At 48.9% G+C, this 20486-nt stretch overlaps 1 protein-coding gene across 1 annotated transcript in view; it reads left to right on the top strand.

Annotated features, from left to right (window-relative positions):
* The window catches only part of LOC119976756 (probable G-protein coupled receptor 149), a 60874-nt gene extending 51812 nt beyond the window's left edge, over window positions 1-9062 (top strand). The window contains exon 4 of the mRNA XM_038817495.1: window positions 7532-9062. Coding sequence (XP_038673423.1) covers window positions 7532-8104 — 573 coding nt within the window. The 3' untranslated portion in view covers window positions 8105-9062. The remainder of the gene's footprint in view (window positions 1-7531) is intronic.
* The last annotated feature ends 11424 nt before the right edge of the window (window positions 9063-20486 follow it).

Below are 20486 nucleotides of genomic sequence, written 5' to 3'. Positions count from 1 at the left end.
CTCAAGTGGGAATAGTTCCAATGTCTCACAGCTCCCACTGTAACAATATAGTTTCTCATTCCTGGCGGTGCGACTTGCATAGAAAGGAGACAAGTCTAAAAAAAGACCTGCCAACGTGGCACTTGCATTTTTGTATCTAATCACCTGAATGCGAGTACTGCTGTCAAAAGTGATACGTTGAAAAGGTATTTGTCAAAAGCCCTGCAGCAGTAGAACAAGAATAAGAGTACATCATTGCCACATTGTTCGTGGCTGAAGGAAGACCTCAGTGCTTATCAACGTGCACGGGTGATGGCTGCTGAGCAATATTTTGAATTAAAACTTACAAAGGCACTGAAAGTATCAGGTCAAATCTTGCAGTTTCCGTGCAGTGCCTCCAAGGATTCTATTTTCCGTAAAGCGCGAGCTAACCCAGTCTGGAGAAACCCTATTCATACCAGCTGATGATCAACCTGGGCAAAGATCACAATCAAATAATGGAGCCACGACCAACCCTGCTACATTTTCTGACTGAGATTTAGGACTGAGTTTAGGAGGAACTTCTTCACCCAAAGGGTTGTGAATCTATGGAATTCCTTGCCCAGTGAAGCAGTTGAGGCTCCTTCATTACATGTTTTTAAGGTAAAGATAGATAGTTTTTTGAAGAATAAAGGGATTAAGGGTTATGGTGTTCGGGCCGGAAAGTGGAGCTGAGTCCACAAAAGATCAGCCATGATCTAATTGAATGGCGGAGCAGGCTCGAGGGGCCAGATGGCCTACTCCTGCTCCTAGTTCTTATGTTCTTATTTTAGAACATAGAACAGTACAGGCCCTTCGGCCCTCGATGTTGTGCCGAGCCCTGATCACCCTACTCAAACCCACGTATCCACCCTATACCCGTAACCCAACAACCCCCCACCCCTTAACCTTACTTTTTTAGGACACTACCGGCAATTTAGCATGGCCAATCCACCTAACCCGCACATCTTTGGACTGTGGGAGGAAACCGGAGCACCCGGAGGAAACCCATGCAGACACGGGGAGGACGTGCAGACTCCACACAGACAGTGACCCAGCCGGGAATCGAACCTGGGACCCTGGAGCTGTGAAGCATTTAAGCTAACCACCATGCTACCGTGGTTTTAGAAAAAGTAGCTGGAGCTTTTCTTGCTTGGCTTCCTTGTTCAAGGTCGTACTGCTGGATTGGGATGAAGGAACATTCATCAATGGTTTGCAAATCTATTCATTCAGTTGAGCGCGAAAGCCTGCAATAAATCAACCGGCCCAGCTGGACTGAATTGAGCATCCTTTCGAACTCTGTGCGGCTGCGTAAAGCCATGGAATAATGCAGTCCATTCAGCCCATCACACTGCTTCAGAAAACTATCCCATTTGTTGCAAGTCCCTGCCCTTTTCCCCATAGCCCTGTAAATTTTCTCTTCTTCAAATTTATATCCAATGCTCGGGAAGTTACCATTGAATCTGCTTCGAGCACCCACAGAGGCACCCACAGAGGCAATGCATTCCAGATCATTAATAATAATCTTTATTATTGTCATAAGTAGGCTTACATTAACACTGCAATGAAGTTACTGTGAAAAGCCCCTTGTCGCCACATTCCGTTAAACTCTGTTTCTCTCTGCCAGAGTTGCTGAGTATTTCTAGCATTTTCTGCTTTTTTTGAATTTTATGACCTCAGGACATGCCGGGACTGCTTCACAACCAAAGAAGAACTATTATTGAAGTGGCATCATTGTTGGTATATCAAGATACGCAGAAGCCAATTTCTGCACAGCAAGATCCAACAAACAGCCATGAAATAAATGCCGGATAATCTGCCTCCTTTGAGGGGTGCGAGGAGATCTCCCTTGCTGTCTTTGAATTGTGCCGTGCGTATGTTTTGTTGTGTTATGTACTCTGGGATAACACAGGCTGCAACTCGATGCAGCTTTGACCAAATGATACTCCAGACGTTGAAGTAAGTTCAGTGTGATTTATTGAACCATAAGCACAGTTCTCTATGAGTTCCAATCGCCTGCCAATCTTGCTGTAGTAACTCAGTCTTAACTAACCAGTCTGCTCTAAGCCACGTGATGGGTGTGATGCTTCTGATCTGCCCCTGTCCTACTCTCTAAGTGTCGCCTGTGGAAAGAGACAGAGCATGTGTGCCCCGTCCTTATATATGGGTTGTGTATTGCCCCCTTGTGGTAGTGTCACCTCTGGGTGTCTTGACTGCCCATTGGTCATGTCATATTGTATGTGTTCATTAGCTGTATGTCTGCATGTCATGACGTCTCTGATGCTCTCTCTGGTGTTTACTTAGTTGTGTTGTATTTGCATTAACCCCTTGTGTATTTACAGTGATGCATATCACCACATCTTTCATCCATCTGAGCTTGCAAATGGGACCTCAGATTTACGCCTGATCTTATAATCAGCATCGATCAGAGCAAATGCCCCGATTGTGTTGCCAAGTCGCACATAATGCCTCAGGGTGGGGGGGGGGGGGGGGGGGGGGGGGGGGGGGGGGTGGGGGGGGGGGGGGTTGCTGGTGCTGATTTTCGCAGGCGGAATCAAGGCATGATTCAGAAAGGACATCAATGCTAAAGCTAATCGGTTTTTTTTCCGTAGCCTTGCCCCGAGCATTTCTTCCATTCTGGTGAGGTTTGTGAAACGAAGGGAGATAAATGAATGCAAGATGCACAGCTCCATGGAGCAGTGAACCGTCCTAACCGGCTTCAGCTATCTCAGTGAGACAGAGACGTCAGTCAGGCTCCTCCACTGGTCGTCATGCAATATTGACAGCATCTCTCCCTGGGGACGCGCAGTCAGTGAGCTATTCTAGCTGCAATAGCCATTTATCTCCAGAAACTCTTTGTCAGGGCTTCACCTTGGCATTTAGGACATGGAGCAGCTGCCAGTCGCTCCGCCACAGAAATCGAACCATCACTCCCCCTCGGTGGGGCACGTTTCATCATTGCCCTTCTAAATAATTTGTTACAGCATGAATGAGAGCTGTCAGCGTGTTAAGTCAAGGCGGGAGACTAATTGTCTCCACTCTGCAGAGATTCCACTGTTGGATGCTACTGCTGAAATATTTAACATCGGGGAAGAAATCGAAACTTAGGAAAAGAATCACAAGGACCCGATTGACAACAAAAAAAAAAGCAAGTTGGACAACGGAGTGAACTGTGATGCTCAATGCCAGTTTCGTTTGGTTGGTAGAAACCCGGGCTTTGAGATAGGCCAGGAGTCTGCACCCACCAACACCAGAGCTGTGTGCAGCTAATTACGACTTCATGTGCATCTCCCGACCTTGATCGATCCAACCCATTTTGATGGTGATTGAATGCCTTGTTTCATCTTTTAAAAAAACTTTAATTAACATTTTACAAGTGAAAAAGTGTTCAATTAACAGCCGTTTTATAAATAGAGGCACAATTTCAACATTTGAGGATGCCACTTGTATATATTACTCATTTGTCTTGCCAAGTTGTACTTAACTTGACGATAAGCTGTCAAAGTCTTCCAGTTGATGACAAATTGTTTATTGAATAACAAAATAATATACTTGTGAGTTCTTTTACTTTAATATTTAATACTTTGACTAGTAATAGAATAAACTCAGATTAGATTAAATTAACAACTAATATAATATACTACACTCTGAGCTGGTCATGTCTATCCTCTCGCTGCAATACATGCACACTATGATGAGCCATCAAATCATACCACCACACACTAACACTAAGAAAAATCGGGAAACACCTTGGGCGAGATTCCCCCAACGGGCGGCTAGGTGCCGACGCCGGCGTCTGGCCCATTCTGGGACCCCATTCTGCAGCCCACAGGAGCTAGGACAGCGCTGGAGCGGCCTGTGCCGCTCCAGCTGCCGATCCCCGGCCTGAACCTGGCGCCGGGGGATCCGTGCATGCACAGTTGAGCCGGTGCCAACTAGTGCATGCGTAGTGGCCTCCTTCCCTGCGGCGGCCCCGACACCAAATGGTGCAGGGCTACAGGAGCCAGCATGGAGGAAAGTAGGCCGGGGCAGAGGGGCCGGCCTGACGATCGGTGGGCCCCGATCGCGGTCCAAGCCACTACGGAGGGCGCCCCCCCCCCAGGTTGGACACCCCCCCCACACAGGCCACCCTTGGACCCTTCCACGCCGAGGTCCTTCCGGCTTAGAGGATGTTAGAACGGCGCCGGCGGGACTCGGCTTTTTGTTGACGGTGGCTCGGCCCATCCGGCCCAGAGAATTGGCACTCCGGCCCGTGCCAGAGAGTCAGCGCATACCCCAACCGCGTCGACCACGCTGGCGCTGATGCCGCCGATTTTCTGCATTGCGGAGAATTACGGCCCCAATCGCACTGTGCCGATTCTCCGACCAAGCGGGGGGGGTCGGAGAATTCCGCCCCATCTCTAGTTTCTGTTAATGTTGCCACCTATGATCATCTGACTGTACTGACTGCACATTAACTAATCATGTATTAACATAAACAGAGATCAGTACATCCCCTTTTTTTGTGTTACATTTTTCTATATACACGATAAAGAATATCGTACAAAGTACATAAGAAATGACGTATTCTGTTACGTGCACATCAGTTATGAATCAATCAGTCAAATGTTCATAAGTTTTCTTCTTCATTGAGTCGATCGTCTTAATTTGTTTGAAGAAGTCGACACTTTAATGTTCTCTTTTCACTTTAAACAGGTTGTTTGATATTCACATGTTGACTTAAAGATTGATTTAAGTTCAAAGGTGGAAAGACAGGTTGACGAATGTGCACTGTCAAAAGGTCATGCCTATTCCTTCTAATCAATCCACCTTCTGCAGTTTTGATTATGTAAGAGCGTGGTGATATTTGCCTAATACCCATAGCAGTATCAGACCATCCTCCATCAGGTTGTCTGATTCTAACAATGTCATCTGCTGTTAGAGGTTTCGGTGGTGTTGTGTGCATGTCATAATAACTTTGTTGTTTTTCACATTGGTGTCGAATTCTTTCCAGCACACCCAATTGATCTGGATCACCAACATGAATTTTCGGTAGAGTTATTCTTATTTCACGATTGTACAACAAGGCAGCACGGCAGCACAAGTGGATAGCACTGTGGCTTTACAGCGCCAGGGTCCCAGGTTCGATTCCCCACTGGGGCACTGTCTGTGCAGAATCTGCACGTTCTCCCCGTTTCTGCGTGGGTTTCCTCCGGATGCTTCGGTTTCCTCCCACAGTCTAAAGACGTGCCGGTTAGGTCGATTGGCCATGCTAAATTGCCCTTAGTGACCAAAAAGGTGAGGAGGGGTTATTGGGTTACGGGGATAGGGTGGACGTGAGGGCTTAAGTGGGTCGGTGGGGACTCGATGAGCCGAATGGCCTTCTGCACTGTATGATCTATTCCTATTCTATTCCTATTTGAGCTGGAGATAAACCTGAATTTAACGGAGACTATCTGTATGATAGTAAAGCCAAGTAAACATCCGATTGCGAATCTTGTGCTTTGCTTAACAATTTCTTCACAATGGCCAACGGCTACCGACCGACGTGGCATAAACCTTGCTCCTGCCCGAAAACCGGCGCCGGAGAATACGGCAGCCGTTGTCGGAGTGGCGGGTCGGGATTAACACCGTCACCCGGGATTCTCTGACTCGGCGTGGGGGGGGGGGGGGGGGGGGGGGGGGGGGTCGGAGATTCCTGCCCCTTATATAGTTCCTGTTAGTGCTGCCATCTAGTGATCATCTGACTGTACTGGTTGCACCTTAGCTAATCATGTATTAACATACACAGAGATCACTGCAGACACATCTGGAACCAGTGTGAATGCAAGGAGGATAGTATATAACTTCAGAGTGGCATGGACAGGTTGGTGGAATTGGTGGACACGTGGCAGAGGAATTTAATGCAGGGAAGTGTGAAGCAGTTTATTTTGATGGGAAGAATGTGGAGAAAATTTATAAAGTAAAGGGTGCAAATCTAAAGGGGGTGCAGGAGCTGAGGGTGGACTGGCCACGTGAAATTGCCCCTCAGTGCCAAAGATGTGCAGAGTTAGCTGGGGTTACAGGGATAGGGTGGGGATCTGGGCCTAGGTAGGATGTTCTTTCAGAGGGTCAGCACAGATCCAATGGGCTGAATGGCCTTCTTCTGCTCTGGAGGGATTCTATGGACCTGGGTGTATGTGTAAATAAATCATCAAAGCTGGCAGCACAGATTGAGAGTTTAATAAAGCGTACAGTATCCTAGGCTTTGTTAATAGGGCAAAGAACCCAAAAACAAGAAAGTTATGTTGAACCGAAATAAAACACTGGTTCAGCCTCAACTGAAGAACTGCATCAGTTCTGGGCACAACACCCTGGGAAGGATGTGAAGAAATTAGAGAGTTTGCCGACAAGATTCAGGAGACTGGCTCGAGAGATGAGGAACTTTGGTTCCGTGGAGCGAATGGGGAAATACTTCTTGTAGGGCAGGTATAAAGGAGGTGTTCAAAAGCATTCTGGACTGGGGAGAAACTGGGCCAACTGGTGAAAGGTTCGGGACCCGGGGGCACAGGTTTAAGGCAAATGGCAAATGAAGCACCGGCGACACAAGGAAAAGAAACGACTTATGCAGCAAGTGGTTAGAATCTGGAGTCAGTGACCTGATGTGTTAGGCGGGTTGGTTTGACGCTGACTGCAACTGGATGCAGGGAAGCTAGAAACAAACGTCTAACACCGGAGATGATCCAACACGGTTTTATTTAAACTATGAACGGCTGTACATGTTCAGCTGTGGGTTGACACTCTACTAATCCTACTGACCACCTCTTACTGGTTCGACCAGACTTACTAGCTACCACATGGCAATAATGTCCACTGACTTGTGCACTCTGACTGTCTCAGTGTCTGGGTCCCGAAAAGAGTGGGAGTCTTAATGCCCTGTGGGCTTTATAGTGGTGGAGTCTTGTCTGGTGATTGGTTGTTCTGTGTTGTGTGTTCATTGGTCATCCTATGTGTCGATCACTGCCTGTCTGCATCTCATTATATACATGAGTGGATATTATGACATGACCCAGCCGGGAATCAAACCTGGGACCCTGGAGCCGTGAAGCCACTGTGCTACCACGGTGCCCTTATTCAGGAGGCAATTGAATTATTATCTGTAAAGGTATAATGTGCAGGGCAGCAAGGGGGGATGGGGGAGGGGGGGGGGGGGGGGGGAGGAGGGGGAGATGTGGAATGGCACGAGGTGAATAGGGCCTTCTGGCAGGCATGCAATCTACGCTTGAGCCATTCTATGATAACCTTTCATGATGAATGTGTCGAATTTTATAGCACTGGCCTAGGTGGAGCCGCAGCAGTAGGGCAGCAGTTTATCTCGAGGAAGAGTTAACCAGTGAGTTGTGAATCTCCCTAAGTGGCTGAATGATTTGTGGTGTTCTTCAATCTCTGCTGTAAAACTCAATGTAATTCTAGCGACAGTTTTGCGACTGGTGGATTTGTAGTGATGAATGCATCTTATTCTGCTGTCCGGGAACTTCGAGTGCGAATGACGATTTTCTTTTCTTCCTTCCTCCAGAGACCGGGTGGATTGTCTATCCCGCTGTGCGCCTTTCAGGGAATGGTCTCGCTGCACGCCCCAACCACTGGCAAAACCCTCTCCTTATCCACGTATGAAATCAGCGGAGAGGGGCGAAAGATAACTCCGGTGGCCAAGAAGGTCGAGGTGTATCGCTCCAAGAGCGTGGGTCATGAGCCCAGCGCCGAGGACACACCGGGTAAGCTGGCCGACACCAGTGTCAAAATCCACTTGGAAGTGCTGGAGATCTGCGAGAACGAGGAGGCGCTGGACACGGTGTCCATCATCAGTAATATCAGCCAGTCCTCAACGCAGGCCCGCTCGCCCTCCCTGCGCTACTCGCGCTGTGAGAACCGTTTCGTCTCAGTGGACCTGACTGAGTCGGCCTCCTACTCGCTGCTCATTCCCACCGGCCACTCTGGCAGTGACATCAACATATCGATCCCAGACACAGTGGAGGCGCACAGACAAAACAGCCACAGGCAGCACCGTGACAGGTCTGGTTATCAGGAAGAGATACAACTCCTGAATGAAGCCTACAGGAGACAAGAGGAAATATCTAACAACTGCTGATTGCTGAGGGAGCCTGTGTGCGAGTGTGTGTGCAAGTGTGTGTTTGCAAATGTGTGTATGTATGCAAGTGTGCTTGAGTATGTGTGTATGTTCTGTATTATCTGTTTCATTTAATGCATTTTTACAGCCACATTCAACATTTGAAAAACTTCTTAAACATTTTCAGCATAAAACTGAACACAGTGAGGGTCAAAAATCCACACGAGTTAGAAGTTGAACTATGCCACTCGGCTCCTCGAGCCTGCTCCGCCATTCAATAAGTTCATTGCTGATCTGATTGTAACTTGAACTCCACATTTTTGCCAACCCCCGATAACCTTTCACCTCTTTGTTAATCACAAATCTATCCAGCTCTGCCTTACAAATATTCAAAGCCTCTGCTTCTACTGTCCAGGAAGAGGGTTCCCCAACTCCCTGAGAGAAAAACATTCTCTTCATCCCTGTCTTAAATGAGCGACCCCTTATTTTTAATCAACGGCCCCTGCAAAAGGCGATCCAACAGATGCAGAATAGGAACATGCAAAAGTTGGACAATATTCCTGCAGAGATCCAGAAACCTGGTGGCCATGAACTCTTGCTCAAACATTCACGACCATTTGTGAAGTTGTGGGAAGAAGAGATTTTACCTCCCGACTTGCCGTCATTGTTTCACTTTTCAAGAATGGTGATATCTCAATTTGTGGTAACTATGGAGGCAGATCCCTTCTGTCCACAGTGGGGGAGATTCCCACATGAATCCTACAGAATTATCTCCCACTAATAAGTGAAAATATGCTTCCAGAAACCCAATGTGGTCGTAATCCATCCGGGAGAGGTGGGGGGAGGGGCATAGTCATGGAGCGTGAATTCCTCCGCATCCCGGCATCAGAGGTAGCTCGCCATTGACTTCTGGCGGGTTATCCTGGTCCTGCCGATGTCTAAGGCATTTTGTGTCGTTCACCTGTCCTGCCACCGGGGCACCCTACGTGGGGGGATGGGTGGGGGCAGGGGGGGAGGGTGGTGGTGGGGGGGGGGGGGGGGGGGGGGGGAGGGCGGTCAGCTTCCATGGACCTGAAGATCATACTGCCAGAAAGAGCCAGAAAAACACACCCATCTTCTTCACTGTTCAACAAATCCAACAAATGTGTTTGGAACAATGCAATGGGTTCTACATGGTCCTTTACATCTGTTAGAGGCCTCTAATTCCATCAACCTCAAAGCCCTCCAGAGACTTAGGGCGGAATTCTCCGCCAGGCCCGACGCCGTCGTGAAACCCGGAGAGGTTCACGACGGCGTCGGAGGCCGCTCCTGGCCCCCTATTCTCCCCCCCGCCGGGGGGCTAGGAGGGCCGTGCCGTGAATCTCGGCCGCCGGGCCTTGTCGCTGGCGTCAAGGCCCGGCTCACCGAGAATGACGCGGCCAACGCGCCTAATGACGTCAGCCGCGCATGCGCGGGTTGGCCGGCTCCAACCTGCGCATGCACGGCTGACGTCACGACGGATGACGGCTCAAACCCGCGCATGTGCTGTTGCCGTCTTCCGCTCTGCTACCCCGCAAGACATGGCGGCTTGATCTTGCGGGGCGGCGGAGGGGAAAGAGTGCGTCCCTTTGAGACGCTGGCCGGACGATCGATGGGCACCAATCGCGGGCCAGTCCCCTCCCGAGCACGGTCGTGGTGCTCATTCCCCTCTCCGCCCCCCACAAGCCAAAAAACAGCTGTCGGCGCCATGTTCACGCCGGCAGCGACCAGGTCTGGTTGCCGCTGGCGTGAACCGGCCGGGAACGGCAGGCCGCTCGGCCCATCCGGGTCGGAGAATCGCGGGCTGCCGTGAAAAAGGGCGGCCCGCGATTCTCCGAGCGGCTTGTCGCAAAACGCGACATGCCATTTTGGGGGTGGGTGGGAGAATCGCAGGGGGTGCCGGAGCGGCCCTCCCGCGATTCTCCCACCCGGCCTGGGAGCGGAGAATCGCGCCCTTAGATGTTCAGCAAAGTTTGTTACTGTCCTGTGACTGCTGCATGATGGTACACAGCAACCATCCTTTGCAATGAATTGGAGGCCCATCCCTTTTGTATATGGACTGATATACACAAGTAGATATGAATTAGGAACAGGCGTCGGCCATTTGGCCCCTCAAGCCTATTTGGCCATTTAATAAGATCATGGCTGATCTGATGGTAACCTCAATGCCATGTTCCTGTCTTTCCCCGATCACCATTCCCCCCAACCCTTGTTAATGAAGAATCTATCCAGCGTAGCCTTAAAACTGTTCTGCTTCCACTGCCCTTGAAGGAAGAGAGTTCCAGCGATTCATCTCTGTCCTAAATGAATGGCCCCTTATTTTTAAACAGTGGCCTCTGGTTCTAGATTTTCCGACAAGGGGAAACATCCTTTCCACATCCACCCTGTCAAGGCCTCTCAAGATCTTAACAATTTCGATCAAGTTGCCTCCTACGTTTCTAAACTCTAGCGGATACAAGCTCCAACCTTTCCTGAACCTTCTTTGAACCGCTCCTAATGCATTGACATCTTTCCTTAATTAAGGAGACCAGCACCATAGACCCAATGTGGTCTCAGCAATGCCCTGTATTACTGAAGCAGAGTCTCCAGCCAACATGACAGTGGTCTCTTTTATTATAAATGTTTTTATTGGGTTTTTGAACAAAGTATATTTAACGTTATGTACACAGAATAAGAAATATATATATATATAGAAGAGAAGGGCACACCCAAACATACCAAAAAAAAAGTAAGAACAAAAAAATAAAATAGAATAACTGGTAGGGTATTGTGCACCAGCTCAACAGCAGCAACTCTGGACAACTGACAAAATTATTTGCAACACATAAGTAGGCAACAGTTTGTGGGGGAGGGGAGGGGGGTGGAGATTGGGGAGGTAAATATACATTTGGGTGCCGGAGAAACAATTACAGTGGGCAATACTCAAATGGGTTTGGTGTTGGGGTTGTCACTCGCTTCTCCCAGACAGATCTCGCTACCGTTGTCATCTCGCGCTCACCTCCGCTTCAGCCGTTCGTCCCATCTTTCGCCTGTATTCTCCTTGTTCTCTGTTCCTGGAGATGCCAAGTTTGTCATCGTATCCCATGCCCTCCTTCCGGCTGTCATTTCCCTGCCTCCCCCCACCTCCCTGGTTCTCCTCTCTTGTTCCCTGTCCCCCCCCCCCCGGTCCATCTCTCCCTCTCATGCTTTGGCTACTTTCCCCTGATTCGTCCAGTGTTGCCATCCTGCCGTCCGTGTATAGGTCCCTGACTGTCAGTGTCCCTCCGTCCTGCCCCCACCTTTTGAAGGTGGCGTCAGTAAGTGCTGGTGTGAACCTATGGTTGTTGCAGATGGGAGCCTTGTCCGACATTTTGGTCAGGCCAAATTGCTGCCGCAGTTGGTTCCAGGATTGGAGGGTGGCTGTCACCACTGGGCTGCTGGAGTTTTTTTTGGGTGGGGATGGGAGCGCTGCCGTGGCGAGGGCCCGGAGGGAGGTCCCCATGCAGGAGGCCTCTTCCGCGCGCACCCACTCGGCTTCTGGCTCCTTAATCCATCCTCTTATTCGCTCGGCCATCGCCGCCCAGTGGTAGAGTTGTAGGTTTGGGAGGGCAAGCCCCCCCTGGATTTTTTTTTTGTAGGATCTTCTTTGGCATCCTAGCATTCATCCACCCCCCCCCCCCCCCCCCCCCCCATACGAACGTCATGATTAGTTTGTCCAGTGCTTTGAAAAAGGCCTTGGGGATGTAGATCGGAATGGATCTAAACAGGAAGAGGAACCTGGGCAGTACGTTCATTTTGATCGTCTGGACTCTCACCGCGAGGGAGAGTGGGAGTGTGTTCCATCTTTGCAGGTCCTTTTTACTTCCTCTGTCAGACTGGTGAGGTTCCATTTGTGGATCCCTTTCCAGTCATGGGCTATTTGGATCCCCAGGTAGCGGAATTTGTGTCGGACTTGTTTAAACTGTTCCATTAGTGCTGCCCCCTCTCCTTATGGGTGTACCTGGAAGATCTCACTTTTGCTCATGTTGAGTTTGTCACCTGAGTAGGCGCCATACTCTTTCAGGAGTGCGATGATTCCGTCCATGCTGCTTTGTAGGTCCGAAATGCAGAGGAGCAGGTCATCTGCATAGAATGAGACTCTGTGTCCTCTGCCGCCCCTTCGGATCCCCCTCCAGCTTTTTACTGCTCTGAGCGCCATTGCTAGAGGCTCGATCACTAGAGCGAAAAACAGCGGGGACAGTGGGCATCCTTGTCTGGTGCCCCTGTGCAGCTGGAAGTATCGAGAGTTGGTGTTGTTGGTCCGTACACTCGCCATGGGGGCGTTTAATGGGAGTTTTTCCCAGGAGGTGAACCCTGTTCCAAGCCCGAACCGCTCCAGTACCTCTATGAGGTATTTCCATTCGACTCTGTCGAAGGCCTTTTCTGCGTCTAGGGAGATGATTGCCTCTGGTTTTCTCTCCCCGGAGGGGGTCATTATCACGTTCAGCAGGCGCTTGATGTTCGAGGTAAGCTATCTACCTTTGACAAAGCCCGTCTGGTCCTCTGTGACCACCTCAGGTACACAGTCTTCCAGCCTATTGGCTAGGATTTTGGCCAATATTTTGGCATCTACGTTCAGCAGTGAGATGGGTCTGTATGACACACATTCCGTTGGGTCTTTGTCTTTCTTATGTATCAGCGAGATTGAGGCCTGTGCTAGCGTGGGTGGCAGTGTGCCCCTAGCTAGCGAGTCTGTGAACATCTCCCGCAGGTGCGGGGCCAGTGCTGTCGCAAATATTTTGTAGAAGTCCGCCGGGAATCCGTCCGGTCCCGGCGCCTTCCCCGCCTTCATGGAGCTAATGCTGTCCATGATCTCTCCCAGTGCTAGTGGTGCTTCCAGCCTCTGTTTTCTGCCCTCCCCCACGACTGGAATGTCCAGTCCATCAAGGAACCATTTCATTCCGGACTCCCCCATTGGGCCTCTGAGGTGTACAGCCCTTGGTAGAAGGTCTTGAAGGTTTTGTTGATCTTTTCTGGTTTTGTTTCTAATGTGCCTCTGGGATCCCTGATTTGTGCAATTTCTCTGCTGGCTGCCTGCTTTCTCAGCTGGTATGCCAACAGGCGGCTGGCTTTGTCTCCGTGTTCGTACAGGGTCCCACATGCCTGGCGGAGTTGGTGCACTGCTTTCCTGGTGGAGAGCAGATTAAAGTTCCTTTGTAGCTCTTTCCTCTCCGCCAAGGGCAGCACGATAGCCTAGTGGTTAGCACAATTGCTTCACAGCTCCAGGGTCCCAGGTTCAATTCCCAGCTTGGGCCACATGGAGTTTTCATGTTCTCCCCGTGTGTGCGTGTGTTTCCTCCGGGTGCTCCGGTTTCCTCCCACAGTGCAAAGATGCGCAAGTTAGGTGGATTGACCATGCTAAATTGCCCTTAGTGTCCACAATTTCCCTTTGTGTTGGGTGGGCTTACTGGGTTGTGGGGATAGGGTGGAGGTGTGCGGTTGGGTTGGGTGCTCTTTCCAAGAGCCGGCGCAGACTCGATGGGCCGAATGGCCTCCTTCTGCACTGTAAATTCTATGAATTCTATGAAGAGATCTACGGTCGGAGTATTTACGATCTACCTCCAGTATGGAGTCGACCAGCTGCTGCCTAGCCGCCCTGTCCTCCCTATCTCTTTGCGCTTTGAATGCGATGATTTCACCTCTTAGTATGGACTTTAGCGCTTCCCAGAACGTAGAGGGTGAGACCTCACCATTCTGATTGTTCTCCGTGTACTCTGCAATGGCCCGCGATATCTTTTTGTTGAAGGCCTTGTCAGCTAGTAGGGCAATGTCTAACCTCCATGTGGGGCGTTGGGTCCTGCCCGTCTCCAGCCTCACGTCCATGTAATGTGGAGCGTGGTCTGATATAACAATTGCAGAGTAGTCCACTTTGTCCATCCCCGAAAGCACTGTGTTCCCCACCACAAAGAAGTCAATTCAGGTGTATACGTTGTGAACTGGGGAGAGAAAGGAGAACTCCTTCTCCCCTGGGTGGGCGAACCTCCAGGAGTCCACTACTCCCATCGGTTCCATAAAGTGACTGAGTTCCCTTGCCATGCTTGAGGTTTTCCCCGTTTTGGCGCTTGATCTGTCTGTCGTTGGGTCCAGTACACAGTTGAAGTTCCCCTGCATGATTAGTCGGTGCGTCGCTATGTCAGGGATTTCTGCCATGGCCTTTTTGATGAAGCTCGTGTCGTCCCAGTTGGGTGCGTACACGTTAACTAGTACTACTGATGCCCCATCCAGGGCCCCGCAGACCATGACGCATGTCCACCTGGTCCGTAACCGTCTTCATCGCCTTAAAGATCGTTCTCTTGCTGATCAGTATTGCCACCCCCATAGCAGGAATGGTAGGTCTGCCCCACCCAGCCCTTTCTTACCCACAGTCGGTCCTGCTCTCTCAGTTGTGTCTCTTGGAGGAAGACTATGTCGGCCCTCATATTTCTTAGGTGGGTGAGGACTCTGGATCTTTTCACTGGGCCGTTAAGTCCCTTACGTTCCAGGTAACTATCCTGGTGGGGGGCTTCTGTGCCCTTGCTCCTGTGGGATTAACTATACTTACCTGGTGAAACACCCCTTGCCAGGGTGTTATTTCTACCCTAGCTGCTGGTTTTCCAGCCCGTGTTCCTCGACAAACTTGTTTGCTTCATCGGGGGCTGTGAAGAAGCATTCTCTTTCTTGGTATGTGACCCAGCGTTTCGCTGGGTACAGCATACCAAAACGCATTTCGTTCTTGTGGCGAGCTGCTTTCGCTCTATTGAATTCGGCCCATCTCCTGGTTAGGTCTGCCCCAATGTCGTCGTAAATTCTAACGAAGTGTCCTTCCCATTTGCAGGTTCTGTTTTTCCTGGCCCAGCGCAGGATTGTTTCCTTGTCTTGGTACCGATGCAGTTTAGCTATAACTGCTCTCGGGTGGTCCCCTGCCTTGGGCTTCGGGCGCGGGGGGGGGGGGGAGGTGGGTCGGTCCCTGCTGCTGGCTCGGTCCCTGCTTTGGTCCCTACCTTGGTCTGGGCCATCGCTCGTCTTACCCTCCGTTCTCCTGCCGCGCGTGGGGAAGGGGGGGGGGGAGTGGGGGGGGGGGGGGGGGTGGTGGGCTGCCACCGGACTGCTCCACTCCCGAGCACCAAGTTCTCCCGCTCTAATGAGTTTTGGAGTCCGGGTTTTTCTTCGTCCCCACCCTCTTGTTGCGAGGGGGGTGGGGTGCCAAACGGGTGAATTTGCACGCTTGCTGCAAGTTCTCGGCGAGGAGCGGGACGCAACTTTGTACCCCTCCAGGAGCTCCTCCACCCGCGACCGCTCCCTTACCCCGCCGGAAGCCGAATCTGGTCTCTTTTTATCCATTCCTCAGCATCCTCAGTTCCATTGACTGTAATCAACTGGAATATCAAATGTGCTGATGAAAGGTGCAAGATTCAAGACTCTGCTTACCCACTACCACCCGTATCCAATTTCACTCCCAACGGATTTGATGTGCATGGATGATGCCGGCAAGAGCAGAAACCTTAAATTCCAAGATTCAACAAAGAGGTTTGGCATTTCATTGGGCTATGAATCTTTGCACTGATTATTTCCCAATTTACACAGCTTTTGAGTCCAGGAGAGAGTCACCACACCCTAAATAGGCGAGTTCAGTTTCATCACAGGCAAAGGTACATCAGATGCCATTCTAGTGCTGCGCGACGTAAATGAGAAGTCTGCCCAAATGGACAATGACGAGGAATTGCGGATACTCTTTGCAGGTTACAAAAAAGGTCGTTGGCTCGGCCCACCATGCACAGCCATGGAAAATCCTGAATCGCTTATTCTGGTTCACTTTGAGACCTTCTAAAGAGGGAAATTATGTGATACGTTTAATTGGAGGGAAGACAGTTGTGTTCACTTCAGGCAAAGATGTCTGCTTTCACTCTCAGAACATCTTGGGGTCAGCCTTGGTGGTCACAGCATGAGCAGAATTAGGCCAATTTGGCCCAGCGAGTCTGCTCCGCCATTCGATCATGGCTGACATGTTCCTCATCCCCATTCTCCTGCCATAACCCTGGATCCCCTTATCAAACAAGAAATTTGTTGATGACATTACCTTAATGGCGAAGACCAGCAACAATTATCCATTATGGCTGAAGAGCTGAGAAGGTCAAGTCTGGAGTTTGGGTTGAGCATCAACAATAGGACATTAAATTCACAGTGAGAACAGTGTGACGATTTGTCCACACTATCATGTGAGAGTACCTTTCAGAAATGGGTGTTTAAGAAATGTACCTTTAAGAAATGGGTGTTTATCAGTGATGTCAGAGTGTGGTTGGAGCTGGGCTGTCTATCAGCTTTTTACTTTTGTTTTAGGCTGTTTGCTGCAGGTTGTGTTTTAGTTTAATTTTCAATGTTGGAGCTGAAGCCAGACAGAGCAGGTGTACTGTTGATCTCTCTGCCATGAAAAGACTATCTCTTGATGATTTGGTGAATTCAGAATTATAAATGTTCTCAGTAGTGAATGTAAACCTAATGTGCTTCTGTTAAAAGGTGTTTCTTTTGTCTTCTGGATGTTGTTTGGGAAGTTATTAAGGATTACTTAGTGTTGTATTCTTTGGGGGTTGTATTTGAATCAATGATTGCTAAGATGTTCACTGTATGTTTTAAAAGGTTAACTTGAGTTCATAGAATAAACATTGTTTTGCTTTAAAAAATACTTTTCCATTTCTGCTGTACCACACCTGTAGAGTGGGCCGTGTGCTCCCCATACTACAATCTACTAAAGGTTGTGGGTGAGATGAACTCCATGTTACACTTTAGGGTTCTCTAAACCGTGGCCCATAACAACACCAAACGCAAACGTCAATCAGTTTTGATTTTGGGGATCAGAAGTGACCACAAATGGGGGTAGCAGTACCAAAATCAAGACAAGCAATTGCCCACATTGCAAGTCATCCGCTGAAGACTGGAGGACATCTAATATCAGCCTGCACTTTAAAAAGCAACTTGCAAAACCCCCAGTATGGAGCATTGCACTGTATGGGTGCGAGAGGTGGACCCTCAGTGATGCTCGCCAAATCAAGGACTTTGACAAAGGGTGCTTCTCAGTGAAGAACCAATAAGTTTGTCTGCAGGGGGGTTGGAGTGCCAACATCTTAGCAGAAATGAAGAAGTGGAAATTGAGAAAGTGTGCGCACCAGGAAAGGCACGGGATAAGAGTCTAGCATTAGCAATAATTAAAGGTGAATCATCAGGATAGGACAAGCCAGTTTGCAGAAAGACCGGATGAGTGGATCACATCAGAAACTGGACCGACGGAGGAATGACAGTGACGTGCAGAATTACAGTGAACAGAGAGAAGCCTACTGCACCCCTCATGGTTCATGGCTAGTTAAGGAATGGAGAATTGGAGGTTGCCCATCCTTGACATAGGAAAAATTGGGGAAACGTTTCATTCATTTCCGGGCCAATTGTCTGGGTTGCATCCATGGAAGATACTCCAAGCCTTTATTTTTCGCCACTTGTCTTCTGCCAGACTGTCAGTGATGGGTAAACAATTTCTGTTGGTAGGTGGAACCTCAGGAACCAGTCCTTTCGACTTTTGTTTGAATTCCTTGTGGTGCCATCTATCTCTGCCAAGCATCATGTATGGCGTAGAGACTGAGGAATATAGCAACACTGGAACAGCAGGCTGCTATTCTGCCCTTTGAGTTTGTTCTGCCCCGCAGTTGGATCATGGTTGACCTGCATATTAACTCCATCCATCTGTATTGGATTCACGTCCCTCAATACCCTTGCTTAACAAAAATCTATCAATCTGAGCTTTGAAATTTACAATTGACATAGCTTCATAACTTCCTGATGGAGTTTCAGGTTTCTAAACCCCACACAGTGAGTAAATGCTTCCTGGCAGTATCCTTGAAAACCTTGGCTCTAATTTAGGACGGCACGGTAGCACAGTGGTTAGCACTTTTGATTCACAGCACCAAGGACCCGGGTTCAATTCCGAGCTGGGCCACTGTCTGTGTGAAGTCTGCACGTTCTCCCCATGTCTGCGTGGGTTTCCTCCAGATACTCCGGTTTCCTCCCACAAGTCCCGCAAGATGTGCTTGTAGGTGAGTTGGACATCCTGAATTCTCCCTCAGTGTACCTAAACACTGTACCTCAGTGTAGCGACTGGGGAATTTTCAAAGTAACGTCATTGCAGTGTTAATGTAAGTCTACTTGCGACACAAATAAAGATTGTTATTATTAAGGTTTTATCCCTTATTCTGGACTCGACTCATCAGACAAAAATGATTTTCTCTACCAGTCCTATTAAATCCTTCAATCATCTTAAACACATTAATTAGATCAATCATTAATCTTCCATACTTCCACCTTAACATCATGGTCTTATGATAGCCAGTCCGTACTTGTCCAGTCAGGTGAATCAGTCAATGTTACTTTGTGCTGTTAGACAGCTGCTAATCCAGTGAGAGATATTCGTGTCCAATCCTCCCTATGTTGACATCTCTGCTTCACAAGTGTACAAGTGTTTAGAGACAGCCCTGTTCTTAGATGACTTACTAGCTTGAAGCACCAGAATTGACTTTCAGATCTTGACCATCTTTTGTAGCCAAAATGTAGCAAGTCCATTATTGACACTTAATCATTGTGAGATCAATCCCCGTAATTGCTGTGGTAGTCCGTGGAGGTCTGCCTCCTTCCCTCCGCCCTCCCCCCCCAACTCCCCCCAAGGCTTGGTGTGGAGTGGTGCCCCTCAATCTATTATAACCAATTGTCGATCTCCAATGGAGGGAGGTGCCAATGCTCCTTTATAAACTAATTACCTACTTATTGAGGATTGCGTTTGAGCTGAAGCATCACCTCCAGTTGGGTGAGCTGAGGAAACAGCTGGAAAATGGCTGCAAAAATTAGTGATGAATAATGAAAAAAATGTAATATCACCAATCATGGCTGCTCTCGCGATTGTGTTAACGAGGAACAGCGTAGAAGATCAGTAATGTTTTTGGTGTTACCTTTCCGTTTTTTATTTTAAAACTGTCGCTGCAAAGCCAGACATCAATGCAAGGCGCCATCAAGGATAAAGAGGGTACAAGAAAAGAGAAGGTCAGTCACAAAGCAAATAGTGATAATATTCCTAGGCGTTAAAGGCCGAGTGGCTATCGGGATGTCTGGGGGAGTTGATAAGCGGCAATGTCTGAGGGGTAGTGTAGTTTGATTGTTTGCTGTTGTATTTGGGTGAAGTCAACGTAGATATTTGTGAATATTTTGTGATAAATTATGCTGTGCCTCCACCAGATATTCTATATGATGGCCTGGACTGGAGTTGGGTAGGGCATATAGGGCGGCACGGTAGCACAAGTGACTTCACAGTGCCAGGGCCCCAGGTTCAATTCCCCGCTGGGTCACTGTCTGTGCGGAGTCTGCACGTTCTCCCTGTGTCTGTGTGGGATTCCTCCGGGTGCTCCGGTTTGCTCCCACAGTCCAAAGACGTGCAGGTTAGGTGGATTGGCCACAATAAATTGCCCTTAGCGACCAAAAAATGTTAGATGGGGTTATTGAGTTACGGGGATAGGGTGGAAGTGAGGGCTTAAGTGGGTCGGTGCAGACTCGATGGGCCGAATGGCCTCCTTCTGCACTGTATGTTCTTTGTTCTATCTGTGGGGGAGGGGCTGTCGTGCAATCATAATTTGTGCAGATGGATTTGCAACAACAAGTTGGTCATTTTACTCTAAATTCAGTTCACATTTAGCAAGTTAGTATTCAAACTGCGGGCCAAGAATTCAGTAAGATGCAGTTGTATATGGTGGCAGAGTCCTGAATAATGTTTCATTGTTTTGAAAATGCTGCAGTATTCAAGATCAATAAACATTCTGTCGTATTTTCATCTGCACATGATTAACGCAGATTCATGTCTCACACTAGTCTCACATTCAGTTTCTTCAACACATAAGGAGAAATTCTGCAGACGGAGCTTCACACAATTTTAATTAGAATTTACAACTTGAAACTCAGAATGGCCGGTTCCCCTGCGTCAGGAGCTGGCAAGGTTAATAATCCATTAGAATTCTATGTGGTGTTCATCGCGATTACATAGATTGACACTACAGAAACAGCACCTGATGTTTACGATGATTTGCATTTCACAAAGCTTCCTTACCCTTAGCCTTCCTGACAGTTTGCATAAAACACTTTTCAAACTTTCAAAAATGTATTCTTTTCACTGGAGGTGGACACCACTAACATGGCCAAAATTTATTGCCCGTCCCTAATTGCCCTTGAGAAGGTGGCGGTGAGCTCCCTTATTGAACCGCTGCAGTCCATGTGGTGGAGGTACATCCACAGTGCAGTTGAACAGGGAAGGTAATCATTTCCTGTTACTGTTAGTTGGTTAACTTACCCGGGATCTTGGTTTCAA

The sequence above is a fragment of the Scyliorhinus canicula genome, chromosome 13, assembly GCF_902713615.1.
Source record: "Scyliorhinus canicula chromosome 13, sScyCan1.1, whole genome shotgun sequence".
NCBI lineage: Eukaryota > Metazoa > Chordata > Chondrichthyes > Carcharhiniformes > Scyliorhinidae > Scyliorhinus > Scyliorhinus canicula.
This window is presented reverse-complemented; position numbering and strand designations above follow the sequence as displayed.